The sequence below is a fragment of the Lampris incognitus genome, chromosome 7, assembly GCF_029633865.1.
Source record: "Lampris incognitus isolate fLamInc1 chromosome 7, fLamInc1.hap2, whole genome shotgun sequence".
Taxonomy (NCBI): Eukaryota; Metazoa; Chordata; class Actinopteri; order Lampriformes; family Lampridae; genus Lampris; species Lampris incognitus.
In genome coordinates, this window is record NC_079217.1 from 53682208 (window position 1) to 53706116 (window position 23909).

The 23909-nt window shown below is 47.0% G+C and overlaps 2 protein-coding genes across 2 annotated transcripts in view; both read right to left on the minus strand.

The window, feature by feature from the left end:
- porb (P450 (cytochrome) oxidoreductase b) overlaps positions 1–6948 on the minus strand; it is a 77887-nt gene extending 70939 nt beyond the window's left edge. Inside the window, exon 1 of the mRNA XM_056283862.1 lies at positions 6921–6948. The gene's annotated coding sequence lies outside the window, so the exon portion shown is untranslated. The remainder of the gene's footprint in view (positions 1–6920) is intronic.
- A 1043-nt stretch (positions 6949–7991) lies between these two features.
- LOC130115951 (ion channel TACAN-like) lies at positions 7992–17949 on the minus strand. Its single transcript, XM_056283839.1, has 12 exons — positions 17881–17949; positions 17144–17262; positions 16228–16344; positions 16056–16115; positions 13497–13592; positions 13275–13364; positions 11419–11484; positions 11139–11200; positions 9677–9769; positions 9364–9428; positions 8941–9009; positions 7992–8188 (listed from the first exon to the last, which is right to left on the minus strand). Exons 1-12 carry the CDS (start codon positions 17947–17949, stop codon positions 8072–8074), a joined length of 1023 nt encoding a protein of 340 aa, XP_056139814.1. The 3' UTR covers positions 7992–8071.
- Positions 17950–23909: the final 5960 nt, after the last annotated feature.

A 23909-nucleotide genomic window follows, 5' to 3' on the forward strand; every position in this document is an offset into this window, starting at 1 on the left:
AAGCAGTAAGAAGAACAAAGAAAAGCGGCAGCCTAGAGTGAGGAAAAAATGGAGAGGTCTTCGGGAATTAGTTTCGATTGCGCAAGTTGTCGCTCTACTTTCGGCTCAGCTAGTCTTGGCCACGCATCGTGCTGTCCGGAGACGAAGACAAAGAAATGCGTAGATTTTAATGCACGCAGCAAGGGCGGCGATAGGACAACGGCGGGCGCCATACACGTGGGAGAGACAACGCACACGACAATTCTCGGTAGATTGTTTGCATTACGTCGCTGTTTTCCATCTGAAATTGAAGTTATATTTTTCTTGTGGACGACAGCGAGGGAAAGTTTGGGTCCTCGTCGGTCCAGACGCTCCTGTCGGCGGCCACGTTTTCACGCGTGTGAACGCGAAGCCTGCCGCGGAAACAGCCGGTCGCGTAATTCGCTGCGTCAGAATTCATTCCACAAACGCGTTTCCCCCCGTTGCCATTTTGCGCATCAACTCTGTTGCGAACCGGGCTAAATCCACCTCAAGCGGGCGTAGCGACTTTGACGCGACTAAGAGCAATTCGCTCCGAGTTAAGTCGAATTTTGACGTTTCCATAAACTTGTTTTAATGCGATACGTCCTAAAGGCGCATTAAAACCCTTTATGCTACGTTCAGACCAAAGGCGGCGCGAATTTTTTGGGCGGCGCGAATGCATGCAAAGTCAATGGGAGGAGGCGAATGGGCGGGAATAAGTCGCGGCGAAATTACGGGCGGCGCGAATTGGGCGAATCGAGCTACGAACGCGCCTTCTCGGGAGTTCAAAAATGTCCAACTCGGGCGAATATTTCGCCAGGCGATAGCCAATCACCTTCAAGTAGGGTTAGAACCCGCCTTCGTGTTGGGAAAGAAGATACGCCCCCTACCCAGAATTCTTTTCGGACGCCGTCCAAACGCAACTCCTGAACGAGCCGGTGAAATTCGCCAAGCTGGGCACGTCTCCGGTTTATGCTATGAACCCAAACAGAACGCTGACGCCGGTTTCGGCGGCGCAAGTTGATACAAAGCAGAGCCACCGCAACTGATCTCTGTCGCTCATCCATGATGATCACAAGTAAACACAAACTGCTCGTGTGTGGTATTTGTTGTGTGCGGTCTAGCAAACTTGCTAGCAGCGTTGGTGTAACTAGACTGCTTGCTGTGACGTCAACACAGCGAATTCGCGTTCTGTTCGAACACACCTGGCGGAGCTGGCGGCCAAACACGGGCGAACAAGGCGGCGCCAACTCTCTCGCCGCCTTTGGTCTGAACGTAGCATTATGGAAACACAACTATTGTTTTTGCCCGTAATACTGGTATAACACGGTGCAGCTCTTCCATTGTCAGTCCTAAAAGCGTTTGCTCTATTTCAGTCAACACTTCCTCCGTGTGCTCCGACATTTTGTCCACTTACACTCGACGAAAACACTTGTTAAACAACAAAACGTGCCTCAGGCTCTGGCAAGACGCTAGCTTAGTTGCTCACGTTAGCTAAGCTAAATGCTCTTCCATGTGCCATCTCGACCGCAGTAATTTTCCATGTTCGTGTGTCAAGTCTTCCTCCGTGATAAACTTGTAAATCTCGGTGGGACCTCCAATTATTACGCTTGTATCACGCTTGACACAATTGTTGTGTAAACTACTAATAATAACCCGTTAGCCTCTAGCTAACGGGTCTGACCCTTTAGCCGAGCGGTTAGTGATGTCGCCTTGTGGTGCAGTACACCCCGTATCGAATCCCGCACCGGGCAAGAAAATAACCGGTTACATTGGTGGCAGCGGTGGGATCCGGAAGTGTGCAGATCCTCATTAGTCTCTTCGGAGCGCGGGAATAACAAAGCGCGAGGGCGCGCTTCCGGGAGAGGGTGACGACTGTAAACTACTAATAAGACACGTTAGCCCCTAGCTAACGGATCTGATCCTTTAGCCGAGCGGTTAGTGATGTCGCCTTGTGGTGCAGTACACCCCGTATCGAATCCCGCACCGGGCAAGAAAATAACCGGTTACAGTTGTGTATCAGAAACAGTTCGTTTATTTGTCACAAAGAAAGCATTTTACACCGTGAGCACCTGCTGCACTCCATCCGCACTCTGAATCTCTACTATCCACTGGTCGAACTTTTCCCGCTGTTTTTCATTGAACCGGAAAGTTTTACCGAGCTTTTAGTTGGAAGAGCTACAGCTCTGTATGGGCTTCGCTGGAGCCAACAACGGGGGAAGCGAGCTGGAGCGCTCATTAAACTGCGACTGCGGTGATTTTTTAACTGCACTCCCGTCAATCCACCTGGCGAATGTCCACTCTCTGGCCAACAAGATGGACGAACTGCTACTCCTCGACAGAACACTGACTTTTCCAGATTTGCCACCCTGTGCCTCACTGAAGCCTAGCGCGGTGAGCATATACTGCACAGCTCACTCCATGTGCCGCACTTCCAACTCCTCTGAGCGGACTGTGAAACCGAGCTAACGAGGAAAAAACGGGGAGGCAGATCTGCTTCTGTATAAACGAAGGTTGGTATACAGATGTCACAGTGTTGAAGAACTCATGCAGCCCTCACTTAGAGACCATTTTCATTGACTGTAAACCATTTTATTCACCGTTGGAGTTTTCCTCCTTTATTGTGGTTGGTGTCAATAGCCCACCTCAGGCCTGTGTTAGTGAGGTGTTACAATACTTGGCTGACAAAATAATAAACATGGAGCACATATATACAGACTCCCTTGTCATTATCCTTGGGGATTTTTCTAGACCAAATCTCAGCCACAAACTGCCAAAATACAGACAGCATGTTAGTGTTCCACCAGGGACAAAAACACACTGGATTATTGATTATTGCTATGCAATATTAAATGACGTCTATCACTGTCCCCTGTGCAGCTTTGGGACTCTATAATCACTGTCTGATTCAGCTTCTTCTAACCTACAGGCAAAAACTAAAATCTGTAAAGCCTGTGATTACCAACGAGTCAAAACTCGGGCTTCAAGCCTGCTTTGACTGCACTGAGTGGAGTGTTTTGAGGCTGCATCTACAGACATGGATGAATTTACTGACACTGACATCTTACATCAGCTTCTGTGACGACATGTGTGTGTGCCCACCAAAACGTTCTGCACCTTCAAAAACAATAAGCCCTGGTTAACAGCAAAACTCAGGCAGCTTTGTCAGGCCAAGGAGGGTCCTACAGGAGTGGAGACAGGATCCTGTACAACCAGGCCAGAAACACACTGACAAAGGAGATCATAATAGCCAAAAGGGGCTACACTGAAAAGCTGAAAAACAGGTTTTCCGCTAACGATCCTGCATCAGTATGGAGAGGCCTGCAGGACATCACCAACTACAGGAAACCATCCCCCACACTGTAGAGAACCTTCAACTGGCTGACGACTTGAAGGTGTTTTACTGCAGGTTTGATCAGCCACTTTCACACCCCTCACCCACTCCAACTCAGACATTACACACCAACTGCACCCCCCACCATCACCCCTCCTCTCCCCCCTGGCTCCCCACCAGCACTGAAGGTCTGTGACAAGGATGTGTGTGAGTTCTTCCAGAGACAGAAGATCAGGAAGGCACCAGGCCCAGATGGTGAGTCACCCTTCTGTCTGAAAGTCTGCACAGACCAGCTGGCCCCCCATCTTCACACGGATTTTCAATGGATCACTGGAGCTGTGTGAAGTCCCCTTCTGCTTCAAATGCTTCACTATCATCCCGGTTCCCAAGACATCCTCTTTCACTGGACTGAACGACTACAGGCCCATCGCCCTGATGTCTGTGGTCATAGAGTCCTTCGAGAGACTGGTGTTGACCCACGAGAAGGACATCACAGGCCCCCCCACTGGACCCCCCTGAAGTTTGCCTACTGGTCAAACAGGTCAGTGGATGATGCAGTTAACATGGGACTGCACTACATACTGCAACACCTTGACTCCCCAGGGACATACGCAAGGATCCTGTTCGTGGATTTCAGCTCAGCGTTCCAACAGCATCATCCTGAAAGTCCTACTTACCAAACTCACTCAGCTCACTGTGCCCGCCTCCACCTGTCAGTGGATCACAAACTTCCTGACAGACAGGAAGCAGCAGGTGAGGCTGGGGAAAATCACATCCAGCACCCGAACAGTCAGTACAGGTGCCCCTCAGGGATGTGTGCTCTCCCCTCTGCTCTTCTCCCTCTACACCAACATCTGTATCTCAGGAGACCTGCCTTTTCAACTCCTGAAATTTGCAATGACACAACAGTCATCGGCCTCATCCGAGATGGAGATGAGTCTGCATACAGACAGGTTGAACAGCTGGCTTTCTGGAGCAGTCACAACAACCTGGAGCTCAACACGCTCAAATCTGTAGAGATGACAGTGGACTTCAAGAGGAGCCCCCCGTCACGCCCCACCCCCCCACCGTACTCAACAGCACTTTGTCGGCTGTGGATTCCTTCCGGTTTCTGGGTCGTACAATCTCCCAGGACCTGAAGTGGGAGTTCAACATCAACACAGTCATCAAAGACGCCCAGCAGAGGATGTACTTCCTGTGCTAGCTCAGGAAATACAACCTGCTTCAGGAGCTGCTGATCCAGTTTTACACTGCAGTCATCGAGTCTGTTCTCTGCACTTCCATCACAGTCTAGTTTGGATTGGCCACCAAACAGGACAGGAACAGAATACAACAGACAGTCAGGTCTGCAGAAAAGATTACCGGTGCCGACCTGCCCACCATCCAGGACCTGTACACCTTCAGAATCAGGAAACAAGCAGGGAAAAATCCCTGCAGACCCCTCACACCCTGGACAAAACCTGTTTCAGCTTCTCCCCTCTGATAGGCGCTACAGAACACTGTACACCAAAACCACCCCTCACCATCACACTTATGAGTAGTTAACTCACTGTAGCATTGTGCAATAACCCTGGAACACCATAATACCCACTGTACATACAAATCATATACATTTGTTTTAGTTTAAAATACAAATGTGCAATACATTTCACTCTCTACTGTATATCTGAACAGGCTATAAATCCACCTACTCTAAGTATAAAAAGTAATGTCTTTTTTACAGTTTAATATGTATCACAGCACTCCTTGCACTCTTCACTTAAAGGTTTTTTTTGGGGGAGTTGTTCCTTATCTGATACGAGGGTCTATGGACAGAATGTTGTGTTGCTGTAAAGCCCCTTGAGGCAAATTTGTAATTTGTGATATTGGGCTATACAAATAAAATTGACTTAATTTCTTTATACTACTTGTATACTGTTAACAGTTCACAGAAACGGTTTCATGTGTATATAGTCATTCCTTGTATATATTCCTGAAGATTGCTGTGTTTTTATTCTGTGTAAGTACACTGAGAGCCACAAAACTGGAGTAAAATTCCTTTTATGTGCAAACATACTTGGCCAATAAAGATGATTCTGATTCTGAACGATAATCAAAAATCTATTTTACTAGGATTTAGATGGGGAAAAAGGTTTTATTGAGATTCTTAGAATTTCACAGTGGGATATGAATGGGTGTCATCCCAATTTAGAAATTAAAATAACAGCAGGAACGAATAGGAGTCCCATGCTCGAACTGGGCTGTAAATAACTGTACACTAAGGAATTTTAGTTATGTATAGATTAGGTGTTATCTTAAAACGTGTGTCAAACCACATCACACAGCTAACTAGTCTCCAAGCCCTGTGTTTGTGGCAACATGGTAACCATGTCAATTACTTGGTTTAGTGAAGTCCTGGAGGGGTAACCCAAGCTGAAATAACAACCAACCTCTCACTTTGGTTTCTTGTCTTTAAAATAAAGAAAGCTGTTGTGTGGCTACAAGCAATGAGTAAATAAGAAAAAACACAGCACAGGAATTTCCCCAATTGTCCTGGGAACAGACTTGCGTAATATTATGAAAAAGTTGGTGCTTCTGCAGAAAGTTAGGAATTGCATAATCTGGCAGACCTCCTCCTACAACCTTACTGAGGTGTCTTATTCACAGCAGGCATGCAAAATTATATGAAAGGCATAGGCTCTGTGCGTCTCAACTGACAATCATAGGAGGCTGAAGCCAACTTCTAGTTTTGGGAGCCCAGCTGTCCCGGCTATTGCTGGTCAAGGTTTGAGTGGCTATCTACTCACGTGCTCATGTGTGGTCAAGGCAGGAGGTTACTAGAGTGCATTTATGCAATGTGCCTCTTCAGTGTTCAGAAATTGTGGGAGCAGCCACGGCCAATGTGTTAGCGGCATGAGTCGCAGTCTGACATTGCAATTTTTTTTGTTGCTTCTTTGCAGTGAAAAGCACAAACTGTCAAATACTTCACAAGTGTGTGTAAGATTAAAGATCAAACTGCAGTTGCTGTTGCTACGTAGCCCCCCTAGCTGAAGAGCACCTTGTACGGTATAGTTAAAGCATGCTGGGGCAAGACTAGTTAAGAAGAAAGCGCACTTCTAGCTTCCACGTTATCGGGAATGAAAAAGCGTGATTTGGGGACGTGGTCTGGACGAAAACACGGTTCCTACCATGAGACGAGATTCGGTGGGAACGGGATTGGTTAACAGCGAGGGCCTGTCTATACCCTGGGAACAGGGTCGCGATAGCGCTAGCTCCATAGACGATACGCTACATTTGTCCCGCATCCAAGCGTAATAATACGCACCAACCGGCGCGTTAAAAGTGACGAAATCCCCGCGAACAGCGTTACGGGCATCACGAGAACGTAACGAGCGGCAGTTTGCGTAACAGCGTCCATCACAGGAGCAGCGCTCCTTCTGGTTCACGTTAACCGGGGTGAATAAAAAGCCTGCCTTACGGCGACGATAGTGGGATTTTGATTCAGTTTGGTCCATCGGCTAGCACTCGTCTGCACAGTGTGCCGATTGTCATCGTGACGCACGTTTCGGTGAAAGCTAAGTGAGAAGTTAACCCGGGCTGCGCTTACCTTGTCTCCCACTCTGTCACACAGCGGCACACTGCACAAGGCGGAAGGGAAATTTACGCCATGGCGGGACGAAACCAACTGCTACTCGTGCAGGGGGGGTGAGCGAGTTCATTATTGTCGAGGCGGATTTGTGTCGACACAGGACGGCGGCGAGTTGTTCTGCGCGCCGAGGGGAGCCGGTCTGCGCGGCGACGGGAGACGTCTCCGACGAGATAGCGAGATGAGCTGAAGCGCTGCCGCGTTTTATTTTCATAGACGCGCAACGGCGGAATGGACTCCTCTGCGAACGCGTTACCTAACGGCACTTTGCGCATGTAACGCGCAATAAGAGATAACCCATTGTGCACCCGGTGAAGAGTCAAGGTTACGTAATCAAGCCCGTCCGCACGGCCCTGGGAGACGCGTTAACTTCACCTTCACTCTAGAGAGCCTCATCCTCCCCCCTGCAGAAACTTGTCTTACCGTCCATAATGCCAAGGACACGCGATAATTAAGGCAGATGCGTGCGCGCGCGCGTGCGTAAGAACGCGAGAGAGTTTATGGTTAACGTACCGCTGCCTTGTCTGCTTTGATTTTGTTTTCTATTGCAAGTAATACCCAGGGGTACAACATGGAACAATGAAACAGTCAGTTGCATGCATTAATTCCAGACAAAATGCCTGACTTCATTAAGTATAGATCAACAACAGTACAAACTTGCAAGCAAGCACACGCACGCACGCACGCACACGCACACACGCGGCGTCCTTTATGGGTAGGTGCACTAACAAAACACAGAATTTCGGAGCAGCTGCATATCCCTTTTATTGAAGGATCCCCCCCCCCTCATTTTTTTTTTAGTGAATGTCGTCAATTATTGAAAATAAGGATGCAAAGGCTTCGTGGAACATAATCATACACTAGAAGTAAACGATTTGCCAAAGTCCATTAAGCTTTTATGGCTGTATGATGATGACAGACAACAGATTTAATAGCATACACTGTCAGATAGGGAGGATATGATAAGAGTCAAAACAAATAAAAAAGTTTACTGTCCTTGCCATCTCCGGCTATTAAAATATATTTAAAAAAACCCAATGATAATGTGGGATTTTAGTAAAGGAGAATATCACATGAGCCACTACTTTGTGAGATGTTATGTTCATGGTGCATCAGGTGCTCTTGGGCTTCACGCCACTCCTGCTCTTGAGCTTGTGGCAAACAACGGCAACGGTGGTGAAGAAATTTCCCATGAACAGAATCAGGAAGCAAAGGCCACATATAAAGACCTGGAATCACATAAACAGCATTAAAGAAGAAAGCGTTACAGATTTTGATCATCTTGATATATGTAATGTTGGACGTGGTTGTTCTTTAAATGGGGAAAGCTGTGGTATCGCTGGTGAATTAATTGTAAAGTGCTTTTGAGTGGCTGTTGCAGCTAGAAAAGCAATATTTAAAATGCAACTTGATTGGTTGATTGATTGATGTAGGACAGTTAGTGAGTGGTTAAGGCCTCTCCATTTTCAACAAAAAGTTGTCCGTAAAACCGAAAGCATTAATTGACCTAAATAGTCTTAAACTGTCAACACCATAATGTTACCGGTTGAATAATGGGCCGTCTTATACCTGTACATTGAAATACACAACTTAAGTGCAGGTTATGATCATGAGATTATTCTTATCTAAATGCTTTATGTAAAAAAAGAAAGAAAAAAAAGCTCCCATTAGGGAGCAGCATGGTGGCTCAGGAGGTAGAGCGGGTCGTCTAGTAATCGGAAGGTCGCTGGTTCAATCCCCGGCTCCTCCAGAGAGCATGTCAGCATGTCTTTGAGCAAGACACTGAACCCCTACCTGCTCCTGGTGAGCAGGTTGGTGCCTTGCATGGCAGCCTCCTCCATCAGTGTGTGAATGTGAGGCGTACACTGTAATGAGCTTTGAGTGGTCGGTAGACTAGAAAAGTGCCACATAAATGCAGTCCATTTACCATTTATCAAACCTAAAACACAGGACCCATGAAGGCAGATGTGAACACACTGACCTGCCACTCCCCACAGTCTGGGAGCTGAGCCATTCGGAAGAGAGCAAGACCGTTGAGGAGCTGCCAGAACTGTCAGACAACACATTATGGCTTTACACTTCCATTCATCTAAATAAAAGTTAATACATGTACAGTACAGTTAGTACAGTTCTATAATGACAGAAGTTTGGCCACTGAATTAATATTTGAGCTGATGACCAACCGCCAAACACAAATCTGGTCCATGCCAAATTTTGCATTGTAAAAAAACAAAAACCTTTACACATGAAAGGAAATAATCTTATTTAGGACTTCCAGACCTAAACATGACTGTGCACAATCTTTCATGGCTGACTCAGCATTTCTGGATGAAAAGCAGACACAGCTCAGCACTTTGTGAATCTGGAAGACAGGAAACTACAGACGGGAGCAACACATACTCACATGACCCAAAAAAAGGAAGGGCAAAAGAAAGGTCAGTCCTCGCCACATCCAGGACTGAAAACCCTCTGGAAAATAAAATGCAAAAAGAGGCTTATTACGGCACTCCTTCACAAAACTGGATGTGGGACACTTATCGGTGCTTGAATGGCCATCAGAGGCTTCCGAGTTGAAATGGAAAGAGTATTTTTATTGTTATTGAATTGGTCTTTCCAAGTACTTTTGTGAAATAGCTGCTGATGCCTGATGTGATATGTGTCTGTTTAGGCATTATGGTCTGAAGAAGTGGCTCAAAGCTTGGAGAGCAGGTCCTCACCTACGGTCACGTCCATGTTGTGTCTTTCTCCCAGGGCTCGAAGTCTGTACAGACAGCCGCTCTGGTAATAGCACTGCAGACACTGAACAAAACCTGCGTTAAAAGAACCAGTCGCAACAAGTCACAAAATATACACGTGTCCGCAAAGACACACAAATACACCAACACACACAGTGTATGATCGCTGAGATGGAGACGATATTAGCCATTCTTCCATATATTCCATAAAAAGAAGAACCGTGAGTGTATACCAAGTTCATAGCCTTATTTTCTCGAGTATGGACTATATATTATTCCTCTATTTATTCCAGCCTCAGTCTAAAAACTCTGCCTCACGTGCTGCAGATATGTAGCATCTGACCTTTGACCCACAACTAATTGGAGGAATCATAAAGGCTCATTTGAACCAATCCTCACAGGAACTCTAGTTGATTTATTATCTATTTCACAAATGTGGCAATTGCTTTTAAAGCTTTCAAGATTTGTGTCTAGCTTGCATCATGGCGGTATTGTCCTTGTGTACGTGTCCTCGTGTAATGCTCTGTCACCTTCTCACCAAGCCCAGTGACGTGTCGAACAGTGATCAAGCATTTTTTCCAGCTAATAGTCAAATGATGATTAAGCACTTACGACTGTCACTCCTTCACTCATTCTTCACTATACCCAGAAATTAAGAGTCGCTACTTCCTCACAGAATTTAATACAACTCATGTTTATACTTGCTTTTAACTGTTTACATTAAATGTTATAGTTAATGTTCTTGGTTTCTCTGACATTGTATTACACGTAATTCTCTGTATTGTTACTACTACTACTATTATTAGTAGTATTAATGGTAGTAATAATTTTAGTAGTGGTAGTATTAGTGATAGTAGTAGTTATAGTAGTAATGTAGTGGTGGTAGTAGTAGCAGCAGTGGTGGTAGTAGTAGTAGTAGTAGTAGTAGTATTGTAGTAGTAGTAGTAGTAGTAGTGGTGGTGATGGTGGCGGTAGTAGTAGTAGTAGCAGTGGTATTGTAGTAGTAGTAGTAGTAGTAGTGGTGGTGATGGTGGCGGTAGTAGTAGTAGTAGTAGCAGTGGTATTGTAGTAGTGGTAGTAGCAGTAGCAGTAGCAGTGGTATTGTAGTAGTGGTAGTAGTAGTAGTAGTAGTAATGTAGTAATGGCAGTAGTAGTGGCAGCAGTAGTAGTAGTAGTAGTAGCAGCAGCAGTGGTAGTAGTAGTGGTGGTAGTAGTAATAGTAGTAGCAGTAGCAGTAGTGTTAGAGGTAGTAGTAGTAATAGTAGAAGTAGTGGTAGTAGCAGTAGCAGTAGTGGTAGAAGTAGTAGTAGCAGCACCACTTAATTACTGCTGTTCTAGACTTCAAATTTTCTTAAAGTTTTATTTATTTATTGCAGAAACCAGCCTAGTTTGTAACGTCCACTTGGGAAGAAAAAATAATCTCTTTATCCTCTGTTGACCTTACTTTGATACAAGGAGTAGGCAAGGAACTGGTCCCTGAATGTCTGGTACAAGTTCCCATCAGGCCTTTGTAACAAAGGAGAGAAGGTAGGTGGTCATAGCATTTCAAGTATAATCTGTCATTTCTTGCATTTCTTGTGTGACAAAAAAAAAAAAGGAAAAAGACCAAAGGGAAAAGTATCTCAAGAGATCTTTTATTCAGTCCTTTGTTCGGCGGTGTTCATACCCGGTGTTAGCTGCCTGTCATGAAGGGGAAGAAGAGGTGAAGTGCTCTTTGGGCTTACCATGTCAGCATCACTCCGGACAAAAAAGCTGAGACGTAGTGATGGAAAACCCACCAGCCTTTGATTCTGCAGGGGCATATAGATTCAGTTAGAGGGCTTTGGGTTTTATGTGAAACTGTAGACATCAAGATGAGGATATTTCCATCAACGTGTTTAGTTTGGGCTGTTATTCTCTCCATCTCTCTGAGTTTCTCTTTGAGATGAGATCGTAAACTCAGGGCCCCGACCCAAGTCTAACTGATCAGTCATCACCACAAAGGGCCCAACCGATCCCCCGCCATGACTTCTATGAACTAAGCCACACCGCCGGACATTTGATTTGTCTGTCTGTTTCTATTCATGCTTTATTATTTTCCTCAGCTCTTGTTTTGACTGCTTTTTAATCATTCATTTAGCTGTTTATTTCATGTCGATCAGAGGTTTTCAAAGTGTAAGATGCTGAGCCTCCTTTCATAGAACATCAAGTAACAATAATAATAATAATAATTTTAAAATAAAGGGTTGCACCCATAAAGGGTTTGAAAATGTTTATTTTGAACACTCAGTCCTATTACAATCTCCCACGTTTTAATAAAAAATCAATATAAAAGTGGTTAAGAATTAGTATACAGGCCAATGCCTATTTGTGCATGTTTCTGAAGTTAAAAGGAAGAAAACTGAACACATGTCCATCACTTTTAAACAAAGCAGAAGGGAGAACACGAAGCTGTACACAGCCCCCCCCCCCCCGGCCGCTTCTTGACACCACGCTTGAGGGCTGAAGCTGGTCTGTTAAGTAACGTTTAAAACGCGCCCTGGAGGAAAATACACACTGTTCACTCAGCTTAACCCCACCGGGCATCGCCTGCACAGCCTGCCCTGCCTGGAGGTCAGCAGGGGGTCTGCGTCCTGGCTGGACTGACTGACTGACGACAGCGGCGAGCGCAGCCACGCCCTCCACCCGCAGCCACGACCGGAACTTGCTTTTAATCTGAAAACCCCAACGTTAAATAGACGTGGTCGCACCGTCTGCCCTTTCTGCGGGGTTCAGCTCAGACATTTTCTTGTGGAGCTCCCCGCTTGTCTTTCCCTGCCTCTCTGAAGCTCTTTGGCGCCCCCTACAGGAGGCAGGGCTCACACTTTGAAAACCACGGATAAGACTGCCGTTGCACATGCATATTTTCAGTTAGTTGATAAATCACTTATTTTGATAGAGCCGTGATCAGAGGTGGAAAACCCGGCTTCGGAAAGTAGAAGTACTAACCACGTATTTGCTCCACCCATGGACTAAACCGGCTGATTTAGTTCTCCTACCTGGCTGAAGTGTTGCGCATAATTAGAATCAGCTGGTTTAGTGCATGGGTGGAGCAAATACATGGTTAGTACTTCCACTTTCTGGAGCGGAGTTTCCCACCGCTGGCAGTGATGCATGGATTTGTGTGTGGCGAGGCTTTAAGTAGAATTCACTGTTATAGGTGAAGTCAACCTACCTTTAAAGAGCAGGCGGATCTTAACAGGCCAAAGTCAGACAGTCATTCTGAGGAATGTTATACCCCGAATAATGATCTTGAATTATAACTAACTGTTTGATAGTCTCACTTGTTCTTTCATTTGGCACATTTGTTGAGGTTCAGCGCCCCACCCAGCTACACAGATTTGGCTGTAGAAAAGATCAGCAGCCATAATCATACATAGCCTTATAATAAAGCATAGGTATAATGCTATAAGAACTACTGGGAACCAGAAGAAATAGCTTTTGCTGTTTTCAAAAAAAGGGCAAAGAATATGTTCTCTGAAATGTTGCTATGATTGTGTAAAAGTTCTTCATCATTGTCACGCTTTGTTAGAAGTGGAATTAGAAGAGTGGTTTGGCTGACCTGGACCCATTGGTGATGAGGATGCTTTCCCTGAGAGTTAACGTGCAATAGTACCACACCAGCAAGAAATTTAGGATGGCATCAACAATTCTATATCCAGAAGACATAAATGGCAGACTTAGACATGCATACATAATACATACATAAACATTTTGTGTAAAGAAGTTCAGTGACTGAAAAGGGTGAAGCAGCTGATGGGACTCAAGTTCTTTGTATACTCACCTGTAGCTCATAAAGAAATAGCATATAAAGGAGCACATCAGCAAGATAACCGTGAGGCACAGCTTGAACTTCTCATATTCATCTTTGTAGGAAAACCTAAGAAGGCAACAGAAAGTGTAAGAATCAAATTCAGTACATGTCTAGCCTATATGATAACCATATTTTGATGAGGGCCTGAGCACCAAGTGGTGTGAAGTATGGGGCGCCAAGTGCAACAGGCCCATTGTGTCCATGAAATATTGAAGACAGCTCATACTTTCGCACACAGAAAATCAAACGGATAATTCCTTTTGTGCCAGCATTTATGCCTTTGTGGCATGAAATTCAGAATGTGCTGTGCTGTCATTGGTCCGTGCCATCGAATGTTAATTTTGTCCATTTAACTGTTTTACTATATTACTGAAATAAATGATGTGTGTAATTCAAATGAACGCTTAACACTGTCAAATAAATCCAACCATTTTGTATATAGTGTAACGTGCATGGATGAGTAGACGCATTGGTCCTTAACTAACGGGTCGGACACTTTAGTCGACTGGTTAACGTTGTCACTTGCGGGGTGGGAGACACGGGTTCGCGTCCCGGCCGTGGCTGTTCCCGGACTGCCCCCCGAATTCGCTACAGTACTGTATATTGTACGTATAAGGGTGTCATCTCCCTCAGACATGTATCTGTAAGTAACCTGCGAACATCTATTTCAGCATCTCATATCAATATTCTTTGCAGCTGATCGCCTCTTATTTGGCCTGTATATATTCAGTCCTTGTGTGTATATCTGAAGAAGGTTGTGTTATAGTTGTTGTGGGTCGGAAAGGAACCAGTGCAGGGGTCCGGCAGGGTCAAGCCCGTAGGCACGTTTATTTCGGTTCAGGGAAGGGGAATGCGGGATGTGTACGGTGCACTAGAGTCCCGGATGTGGGGTGTGTAAAAGACTATGTGTCTGTGTGCAGGGCGAGTGTGGTGCGTGTGTGCAGGAATGTGAATGACTGGAGGGTGTTTGTGCGTGTAGGTGAAGCGCAAGTCCAGGAGTGGGAGTTCTGCGGGAGGCAGCGTGGGAGCACAAGGGAGGGGTCCGAGGAACACAAGGGACGCGAGAAAGACGGAGCCCGAGAAGCACCGGCGGGTTCTGGGAGGACGGGAGAGAGAGACACAGGATTAGACTCAGGGATCACAACACAGGAATCGCAGGGGAAAACACAGCCAAAGTGTCTAGCGAGCTACTGGGTAACTACCGTACTAGATGGCACAATCTGGCACCGACTGCACGTCAGCGTCCTCTCTTATAGCTGGCTGCAGATTGGCTTCAGGTGCGCTGATCACCGATGAGCCTCTGGTGCGTAGCTGCGCTCTCAACGAGCGCGCTGACTGAACCCTGCCGGTAGACTCAGGCGGAGACGCGCCTTGCGTCTGGACCACAACAATAGTGTTGTTATTCTACGTTAAGCACACTGAGAGAGCCACGAAAAGGGAGTAAAACTCCATGTAGTGCAAACCTACATGGCCAATAAACATGATTCTGATGTGCTCGAAAAGTGTAGCGACCACGGATAAGTAGACTCGCTAGCCCTTGGCTAACGGGTCGGACCCTTTAGTCGACTGATTAGCGTAGTCGCCCGTGGTGCGGGGGACCCGAGTTCGCGTCCTGGCTGCGGCGGTTCCCGGCTACACCAGAAGGCTTTCTGCGGACAAAGCAAAGGCTGCTTGATCATCTACTGGCAACAGGAAGTGAAGAGTGATAGCCACAGTGCCACCTACTGGCAACAGGAAGTTAGCCTTATGTGACAAGCATCATTTGCTTTACATGAAATGCACACAGTGTGGTCTACATACACATACACACGATATACAGCAACATGATATGTAATATGTGGGTGTTCTGCCACATAATGGACGCAGAAAGTGAGATGCAATGCCTTTGTGCAATGTCCGATATTCATGAAAATGCACATGCGTGTCAGATGACCGCGACTAAATGCATTGCTGCATTAATGGCACGCTTCTGTAGCGCCGCCTCCGGGCAACAGGAAATCAAGCCTTATGTTATAAACTTCCTTTGATTTACATGACATTTAAAGTGTGTACTCAACATTTGATATGCCGCAACATAATGTACATTTGGTGCGTCTTTTCTAGCGCCACATAGTGGACACAGGAAGTGATTGTTGTCTCCTACATGCAACGTTTAATATTCATGAAATTGTATGTCTTTCACAGCTGCCACTCCTCCTGACGCATGTGAGGTGCGAGGGCTTTAATTATTACTACGGTTCATTAATAATTACTCTTGTAGGGATTACTTTTTAATGTGAAGCGATGGCATCTAGGATGGAGCGAGTACACTGTGTTGGTGTGAGATTTCATCGCAGTGCTACGATAAGTCCATTCTCGTTGAATGGAAAACGAAGAGCAAGTAATCAGTCTCATCTGATGGGTAATTAGCTAAGCAATGTGCAGGGACCAACAAAGACTTCATTTGCTTCATGTAAACACGATGCAAACGTGAAACCTGGGGGACTTGGTTTGCCTTGGTGCTTGCATGCAGGGATTATTAGTGCTCACTTTGACTGCTTGCTGAGAAGAGTGACATTCACATTTCCCAGGACCAGACTCAGATACAACCTGGAGTTTAAGAGAAATTAATGAAGAAAAATGTCACATTTGTTTATTTTCTTTCTTATTTTGAAAAACATAAGGCTGCCGCTTACTGCCATTCAGGAAATAAATTCCTCACCCATTTTTCTTGGGGAGAAAGGCCTCCATGTCATAGAGAACATCTGGTCGTGTTTTCACTTTCTCTTTTATTTCATCCATGGTTTTGACTTCTTCTTCTGTTAGTCCTTTGCTGCACCTGATCGAGGGTACGAGAGGAGTACACAATATACAATGTTCAAAATATACAATGATGACATGATGCCATGTGGTGTGTGTGTTCATTTGAGTTGATCACTGCAGGTCGTCAAGGTCTTTTCCCCCTCCTGCCTGCCTGTTTCGCTTTGAGGAGGCTGGGGTCTGGTTAGGACTGACTGACTGGCAGTGTAGGCCTGAACTACAGACAATTTTCCAGTCATCTCCCCCTCCACACGATAGAATCTGCCTCTGTCTTTTTTTAATTTATCTATTTTTTTGAGGGGGGGGATTCCCCCCTTTTCTCCCCAATTGTACCTGGCCATTCACCCCGCTCTCTGAGCCGTCCCGGTCGCTGCTCCACCCCCTCTGCTGATCCGGGGAGGGCTGCAGACTACCACATGCCTCCTCCGATACATGTGGAGTCGCCAGCCGCTTCTTTTCACCTGACAGCGAGGAGTTTCACCAGGGGGGAGGTAGCGCGCGAGAGGATCACGCTATTCCCCCCAGTTCCCCCTCCCCCCGAACTGGCGCCCCGACCGACCAGAGGAGGCGCTAGTGCAGCGACCAGCACTCGTACCCACATTCGGCTTCCCACCCGAAGACACGGCCAACCGTGTCTGCAAGGATGCCGGACCAAGCGGGGGGTAACACCGGGACTCGAACCGGCGATCCCCGTGTTGGTAGGCAACGGAATAGACCGCTATGCTCTATGCTTCCCAGACAGTCTCTGTCTTTTTGCACCAGTGTACGTGCGTGTATGTGTGCGTGCGTGCGTGCGTCAGCTGAAACTCTCACAGTACCGCTTCATCAGCTGAGACATCTCCTTTAGCCTTCTGCGCTGAAGAGAGATCGAGGAAGAGCAACTTTTCTGCAAGGTGGACATGTCCTGTAGTTTCTGTAAGTACATCCTGTGTGTCTCCTAGGTGACAAGATCACAATTCGGCCATCAGCTCAGAGCCACGTGGAGATGTTGACGCATAGTTTCATTATAGTTAAGGCTCAATATACAGTACAGAATGCTACAATTTTATAATTCAGGGCAAAAACCGGGGATTTATCTTCACGCCCAGGGTTCATCTCATGAGATATGATGCGACTTGAAAGATTTGTTGTGATCGACCAAAAAAAGCTCAGTCGATGGATGGATGGATGAAGTAACAACGGTATATGACATTTTTATAGGCGTTCTACACTACCTCCCACTATTTCAACACACACACACACACACACACACACACACACACACACACACACACACACACACTATGCAGCATTAATACTGTGCATCATCTGGTGTGCAACAACTATGTGTATGTGTATCTAGCAGAGATCACGTGGTGATGCTATATCTGAGTTCTGTACAAGTGTCACTTCCTCTGTGACGACATCTGAGACGCTTTATTAATCCCGGGGGGGAAATGGATGCTGTGCATGTAACCCATCCTAGCCGTGCGGCTGGGGGCAGCGGGGAGCCCGGCGCCCAGCGCCCGGGGAAACACGACACTGACAAGTGCAACGTGTAACCCTCTCACCTCACCTGGATTTGCTGATACTCTTCTTGCAGACATTTCCACTCTGCCATGAGTCCTGTTACATCCTGAGGCATAGTTAGAGCTCTTCCCCGACCAAGTTTCTAGGCTTCAAGTCGCACGCTGGGTGGTGGCAGACACAGCTCAGACGAGTCTAGCACATACGGATCATCTGTGCCACCTGGACTATCCCAGTTCAGGGTGTGTTTCACGTCTCCGGCAGTGGTTTACAGCTTATAGTGGACTTTGACAAGTATAAATGCGCTTGACTTGGACTTGGACATTGCTCTGTCTCGGTGTTTCGGGTCATCACTGTGTCCACCTATATTTTCTCACCTAGGTCAGACAGGATGTTATTCTTACAGCTGCAAAAAAAAGGTGAAACTGGCCTCAACTACGGTGACTCAAAAATTACGTCATCTAGATTTTACATGGCGCGCGGACGTAACGTGAGCAACAGCGATGTTTTTTGGCTGAGATCGATCCAAGGGCGTATCGGGGGGGGGGGTGGCAGAAGGTCCAAAATCGTCACAGTAAAGTAAAAATAAACCATGGACCACTGTCCAAATTTACAACTTCATAAAGCTCAGTCACTACAACTTATTTATTTACTTTATTTACCCCCCCGCCCTTTCCCCCCAGTTGTATCCGGCCAATTACCCCACTCTTCCGAGCCGTCCCGGTCGCTGCTCCACCCCCTCTGCCGAGCCGGGGAGGGCCGCAGACTACCACATGTCTCCTCCTACACACGTGGAGTCGCCGGCCGCTTCTTTTCACCTGACCGTGAGGGGTTTCGCCAGGGGGAGGTAGCGCGTGGGAGGAACATGCTATTCCCCCCAGTCCCCCAGTTCCCCCCCGCCCCGAACAGGTTGACCAGAGGAGGCGCTAGTGCAGCGACCAGGACACATACCCACATCCGGCTTCCCACGCACAGACTTGGCCAATTGTGTCTGTAGGGACGCCCGACCAGTATAGAGAAGGCCAGAAGGAGTTACATCGTGTCTTAGTGGATTTAGAGAAAGCATATGACAGGGTGCCGAGAGAGGAGGAGTGTATAAGCGTGGTGCAGGATATGTGTGATGGCAGTGTGACAGTGGTGAGGTGTGCGATAGGAGTGACGGATGGGTGGATTTGTAGAGGGGAGCACTTTTGTTGTGATCGGGGAAGGAGGGAGGGTGATGTTGGGTGTTGGTTAAACAGTATACTGTGTGTGGTATATGTGTATTTTTTGTTTAATTTCTTTGATTTGGTGGGGGGGTGGGGGTCTGTAGGCTGGAAGCCATGCCAAGGCCTACAAGTTACCTCACTATTTTCTGTTTTGTCTACCTGATTTTTGATTCTTTGAATTTTTGATTCTCGTTCTCTTTTGATTCTGTAGAGTTTGATGAGTTTGTGAAATGTTTTATTTCCCTATGGGTTTGGTATATGTGTGTTGTATCTTAAATGTTTTTTTCTGTAGAATAAAAGAGGAAAAAAAAACACTGACCAAGTGTGTCTGCTCCTGAAGCTGTGTCTTTAGTTCACCTACTTCACGTACAGGGGGCAGTACTATGGGCAGAGGCATGGGTGTGCTATGGGTTCCCCAATTTCAGCTATAGTGGCCAACTTGTATATGGAGGAAGTGGAAAAGAGGGCTCTAATGTCCTATCCAGGGGCACCACCTAGCCATTGGTTCAGATTTGTGGGCGACACCTGGGTTAAAATTAAATCTCAGGACGTACCCCCACCACATTACTCTGTGGACAACCAGTGAGGATGTGAAAAATGACAGGTTAGCCTTTCTAGACTGTGGAATTGCAATTGGTGTTGGGGGACATTTGATTGTTGATGTTTACAATAAACCAACATATACTGATCAGTACTTCAGGTTTGATTCTCATCATCCACTGGAGCACAAACAAGGAGTCATCAGGATGCTGCACCACCAAGCTGACCACGTCCCCACCGACACAGTGGCCAGGGAAGGAGAGAAATCCCACATTAAACAGGCCTGGTTAAGTGTGGTTATCCTAACTGGGTGTTTGTCAAAGCCAGGAAGACGCCCAAACAGTGCACCAGCCAGTCGAAGAGAGGAGGACAACAGCTGCCTAAGCGTAAACCAGTGGTGATTCCCTATGTGGCGGGAGTGGCGGAAAAGTTGAGATGCATATTTTCCAAACATTGCGTCTCAGTTGCTTTCATACCCCAAAAACATGCTGCGCCAGAAGTTGGTCCACCCCAAGGATTGGCTCCCCCGGCATGAACAGAGCACAATAGTGTACGCTGTTGAGTGCCGGGAGGACTTCCGCAAATTGTACATTGAGGAAACTAAAATGATGCTCGCCAAGAGGAGGGCACAACACAGGAGCGCTAACGCGTCAGGCCTGGGGCCTCATGTATCAATCGGTACGATGGGCAAATTTGTGTGTGCACACCCATGGAATTTTTTAGCCCTCAAGATTGTGTGACAGTCAGCAGCAAAGCATGATGGTTATTTGTAATTCCTTCCTCCTAACATCTATTGTCTACCTCTTGCAACGAGCAATCACCCAGGCCTGCTAAGACATCAGTATTAGCCAGTTGGTGTCTAAATTCGGGGGTTACCCAGGTTCTATGCTGGTTTCTGAGACAAACTTCAGGGCTAAAAAATCCCATGGGTGTGTACGAACAAATTTGCCCATAGTAACGATTGATACAAGAGGCCCCAGGACTCCACAGTCTACACCCGTCTATAGGCCAGGGGCCACTCTTTCGAGGACGAGGATGTGCACATCCTTGATAGGGAGGAACGCTGGTTTGAACGGGGAGTCAAAGAGGCCAACTATGTTAAGAGGGAACGACCATCCCTGAACCGAGAGGGGAGGGGGGCTAAGGGTACATCAGTCCCCATTTTACAATGCTGGGGTTGCAAGCATTCCAAAATCCTCTGTGAATAGTATACAAGCCAACTGAAACTCTAGTTAATGGTCACACCCATGTTTGCATATGAAAATGGTCGTTGGTTATGCAACTGTTTTGTTTATAAGGGTGGGGAGACCTGCAGTCACTTGATTCAGAGTCTGACAATGTTATTTATCCTAGAGGGGCAGTTCAGTTATCTACCCAGACCATACACGAAGAGATGCAGACTGTCACCCTCGTGTTGCCATGCATGCAGACTCACAGGAGGACCTGGCGAAGGATACAAAATCACATAAGTTAAAAGATTAAATAAATAAATGAGGCATTCTACGATGCATTGCACGTTACATTCCAATGCAACATTCGGTGAACGTACAGCCCCACAAGCCGTGAGAGAAAACTGTAATGTCCGTAGACGCCTTGTCTTACTGACATAAGAATAATTCAAGAACGAGCCGACTTCGTAGGTTCTTAACTGTGAAGCTCTACTAGCGTTCATCCGACATACAACCTTCATAACATGCGCTTCTAACTTCCTGTATACGTCACACGCACTGCACGTACACCCGTGAGTAGGTCAAGTTAAACACGTGACCTTTCATTCATTACATCTCCCCCTCTAAGATGATTTTCTAACCTGTATATCACCCCCCTTTTCACAAAAAAAATAAAAAATCCCCCACAGTACACAAGTCCATACGCCTCACAAATCCAGCCGGATTGCAGGCTTGCTCACCCTGCCAGAGCGAGTAACATATGGTGTGGAAGTTGGCATTTCTGCTGCTCGGGACTCATCCGTGTTTCCACTCTCCCCTGGAGTGACATGGTCAGGATCCCTGCTGACAAAGGTGAGTGTTTTAGGTGTGGCCAACAGGTGGCGCCTGTTCCTTCTGTAATGTTCACCTTGAGCTGTCTCCACTATGTAGGATCTGGGAGTGGAGCTCTGACTGTGAACAACTGCTGGCATTGTCCATGTTTTCTGTCCATCAGATTTGGTGAGTACTGCGTCACCCGAGTTCAGTGGGCGCAGTGTCCGCACGCCGTTCCTGCGGTTGTAGTAGAAAGCCTGCCTCGATTTGGCTGCGGCGTCAGCGGTTTTGATCAGTTCCTCTTTAGGCCAGGCCGGTTTCAGGTTATGCTGCAATGTGGGTAAGGTGGTTCTGAGTCTCCTACCCATGAGCAATTCCGCTGGACTGGCTCCAGTGGAAGAAGAGGGTGTAGCTCTGTATGTCAACAGGGCGAGGAGAGGGTCTTCCTGCCTTAATATGCTTTTGGCTATCTGAACAGCCCTCTCTGCCTGTCCATTACTCTGGGGGTAGTGTGGGCTTGAAGTCACATGGATGAAATCATAATCCTCACTGAACCTCCTCATCTCTTCTGAAACTAGCTGTGGCCCATTATCGCTAACTACAATTTCAGGGATACCGAAACGTGCAAATGTAGCCTTCAGCCTAGCTACAACCTGACTGCTAGTAGTTGTTGGTAGATTTAGGATCTCCAAAAACCTGGAATAATAGTCAGACACTATCAAGTAGTTTTGCTTTTTGTACTCACACAGGTCTATGCCAACTTTCTGCCATGGTCTGGATGGGAGCTCACTTTCCATTAAAGGCTCTTTTCTCTGTGTGTTCTTGTGTTCTCTGCAGAATTGACATTGCTGTATCTTTGTTGTAATGTGCTCTGTCATTTTGGGCCACCACACTGACTGGCTAGCTCTCTCTCTGCACTTAACTATCCCCAGGTGCCCGTCGTGTATTCTGTCTAAGATCACCTCCCTCATCTCTGTGGGAATGACGATACGACTGCCTCTGATGACTAAACCATCTACCTCAGATAACTCCCCTCTCACCTGATAAAAGTCTCTGACTGTCTCCGGCACTTTATCGACATACTCAGGCCAGCCGTGTCTGATGAAGCCCAACACTGTCTGGAGCTGCAGATCCCCATCCGTGCTCTGTTTTATCTCCTGCATCCTTTGAGGTGTCGCAGGCACCTGGCACACGATGGCATCAATGTGCGCTGCAACATCATCATGAGAAGCACCATCTCCGTAGCACTGCTCTGGGCCTCTGGAGAGTGCATCAGCCACAGCTAAAGTTTTGCCTGGTGCGTATTCAGCCACTGCATTGAAACGCATCAGCCTCATTAACAGTCTCTGGCACCTAATGGGCACATTATCCAAGTCTTTGCTGTTCATGAGAGGCACTAGTGGTTTATGATCGGTGACAAGTCTGAAATTGTCAAGCCCAAACAAGTACTTCTCGAACCTTTCACATGCCCAGACGCTGGCTAAGCACTCTTTCTCGATCTGTGCGTACCTTGTCTCTGCGTCACTCAGCCGTCGGGAGCAGTAGGCCACGGGCTTCCAGTGTTCCCCGTGCTGCTGGAGCAGAACGCCTCCCAGCCCGTAGCTGCTGGCATCTGCTGACACCACCGTAGCCTTAGTGACGTCATAAAAGGTGAGTACCGGGGCGGTGGCGAGTGCTGCTTTAAGGTCTTGGAATGCTGTGTTCTGTGCAGGTCCCCACAGCCACTCTGTCGTTGCTTTAAGCAGTCCATAAAGCGGCTGACCTACAGTGGACAGCTCTGGGACGTATTTTGCCAAATAGTTCACCATCCCGAGGAACCTCTTGAGTTCCGTCACGTTCTGGGGCTGAGGAAAGTTCTCTATTCCGGCCACTTTGTCCGGGTCAGGTCTGATGCCTGCCTCGTCGATGATGTGACCAAGGAAGCGGACTTGTTTCTGTTTGAACTTGCATTTCGCTTGGTTCAGTTTGAGACCTGCTGTTTCAATGACCCCCAGCGCCTCTGCTAGGCGCCGGTCATGGATTTCCTCAGTCTCTCCATGTATAAGGATGTCATCCATGTACACCTCTGTGCCCTCTAGCCCGGTCAGAGTTTCCGCCATCTTTCTCTGGAAAATCTCTGGAGCACTTGTTATACCAAATGGAAGGCGGCAGAAAGCATACCTCCCAAATGGGGTGATGAAAGTGGTGAGCCCCCTGCTGTCTTCATGCAAGGGGATCTGGTAAAACCCACTTGCTGCATCCAACGTTGTGAAGAACTTTGACCCTGCGAGCCTTGGCATTATTTCCTCCATAGTGGGCAGCACGTATTTCTCACGTTTCACCGCTCGATTCAGCCTCCTGAGGTCAGC

Excerpts from the sequence above, each read along its gene's own strand:
- LOC130115951 (XM_056283839.1), bottom strand. The coding sequence starts at position 17,949 with ATGCCTCAGGATGTAACAGGACTCATGGCAGAGTGGAAATGTCTGCAA. Across the intron at positions 11,485-13,274 it reads CTCATCACCAATGGGTCCAG|AATCAAAGGCTGGTGGGTTT; the intron begins GTCAGCCAAACC and ends ATGCCCCTGCAG. Across the intron at positions 9,770-11,138 it reads TGCCTACTCCTTGTATCAAA|GTTTTGTTCAGTGTCTGCAG; the intron begins GTAAGGTCAACA and ends CTTTTAACGCAG.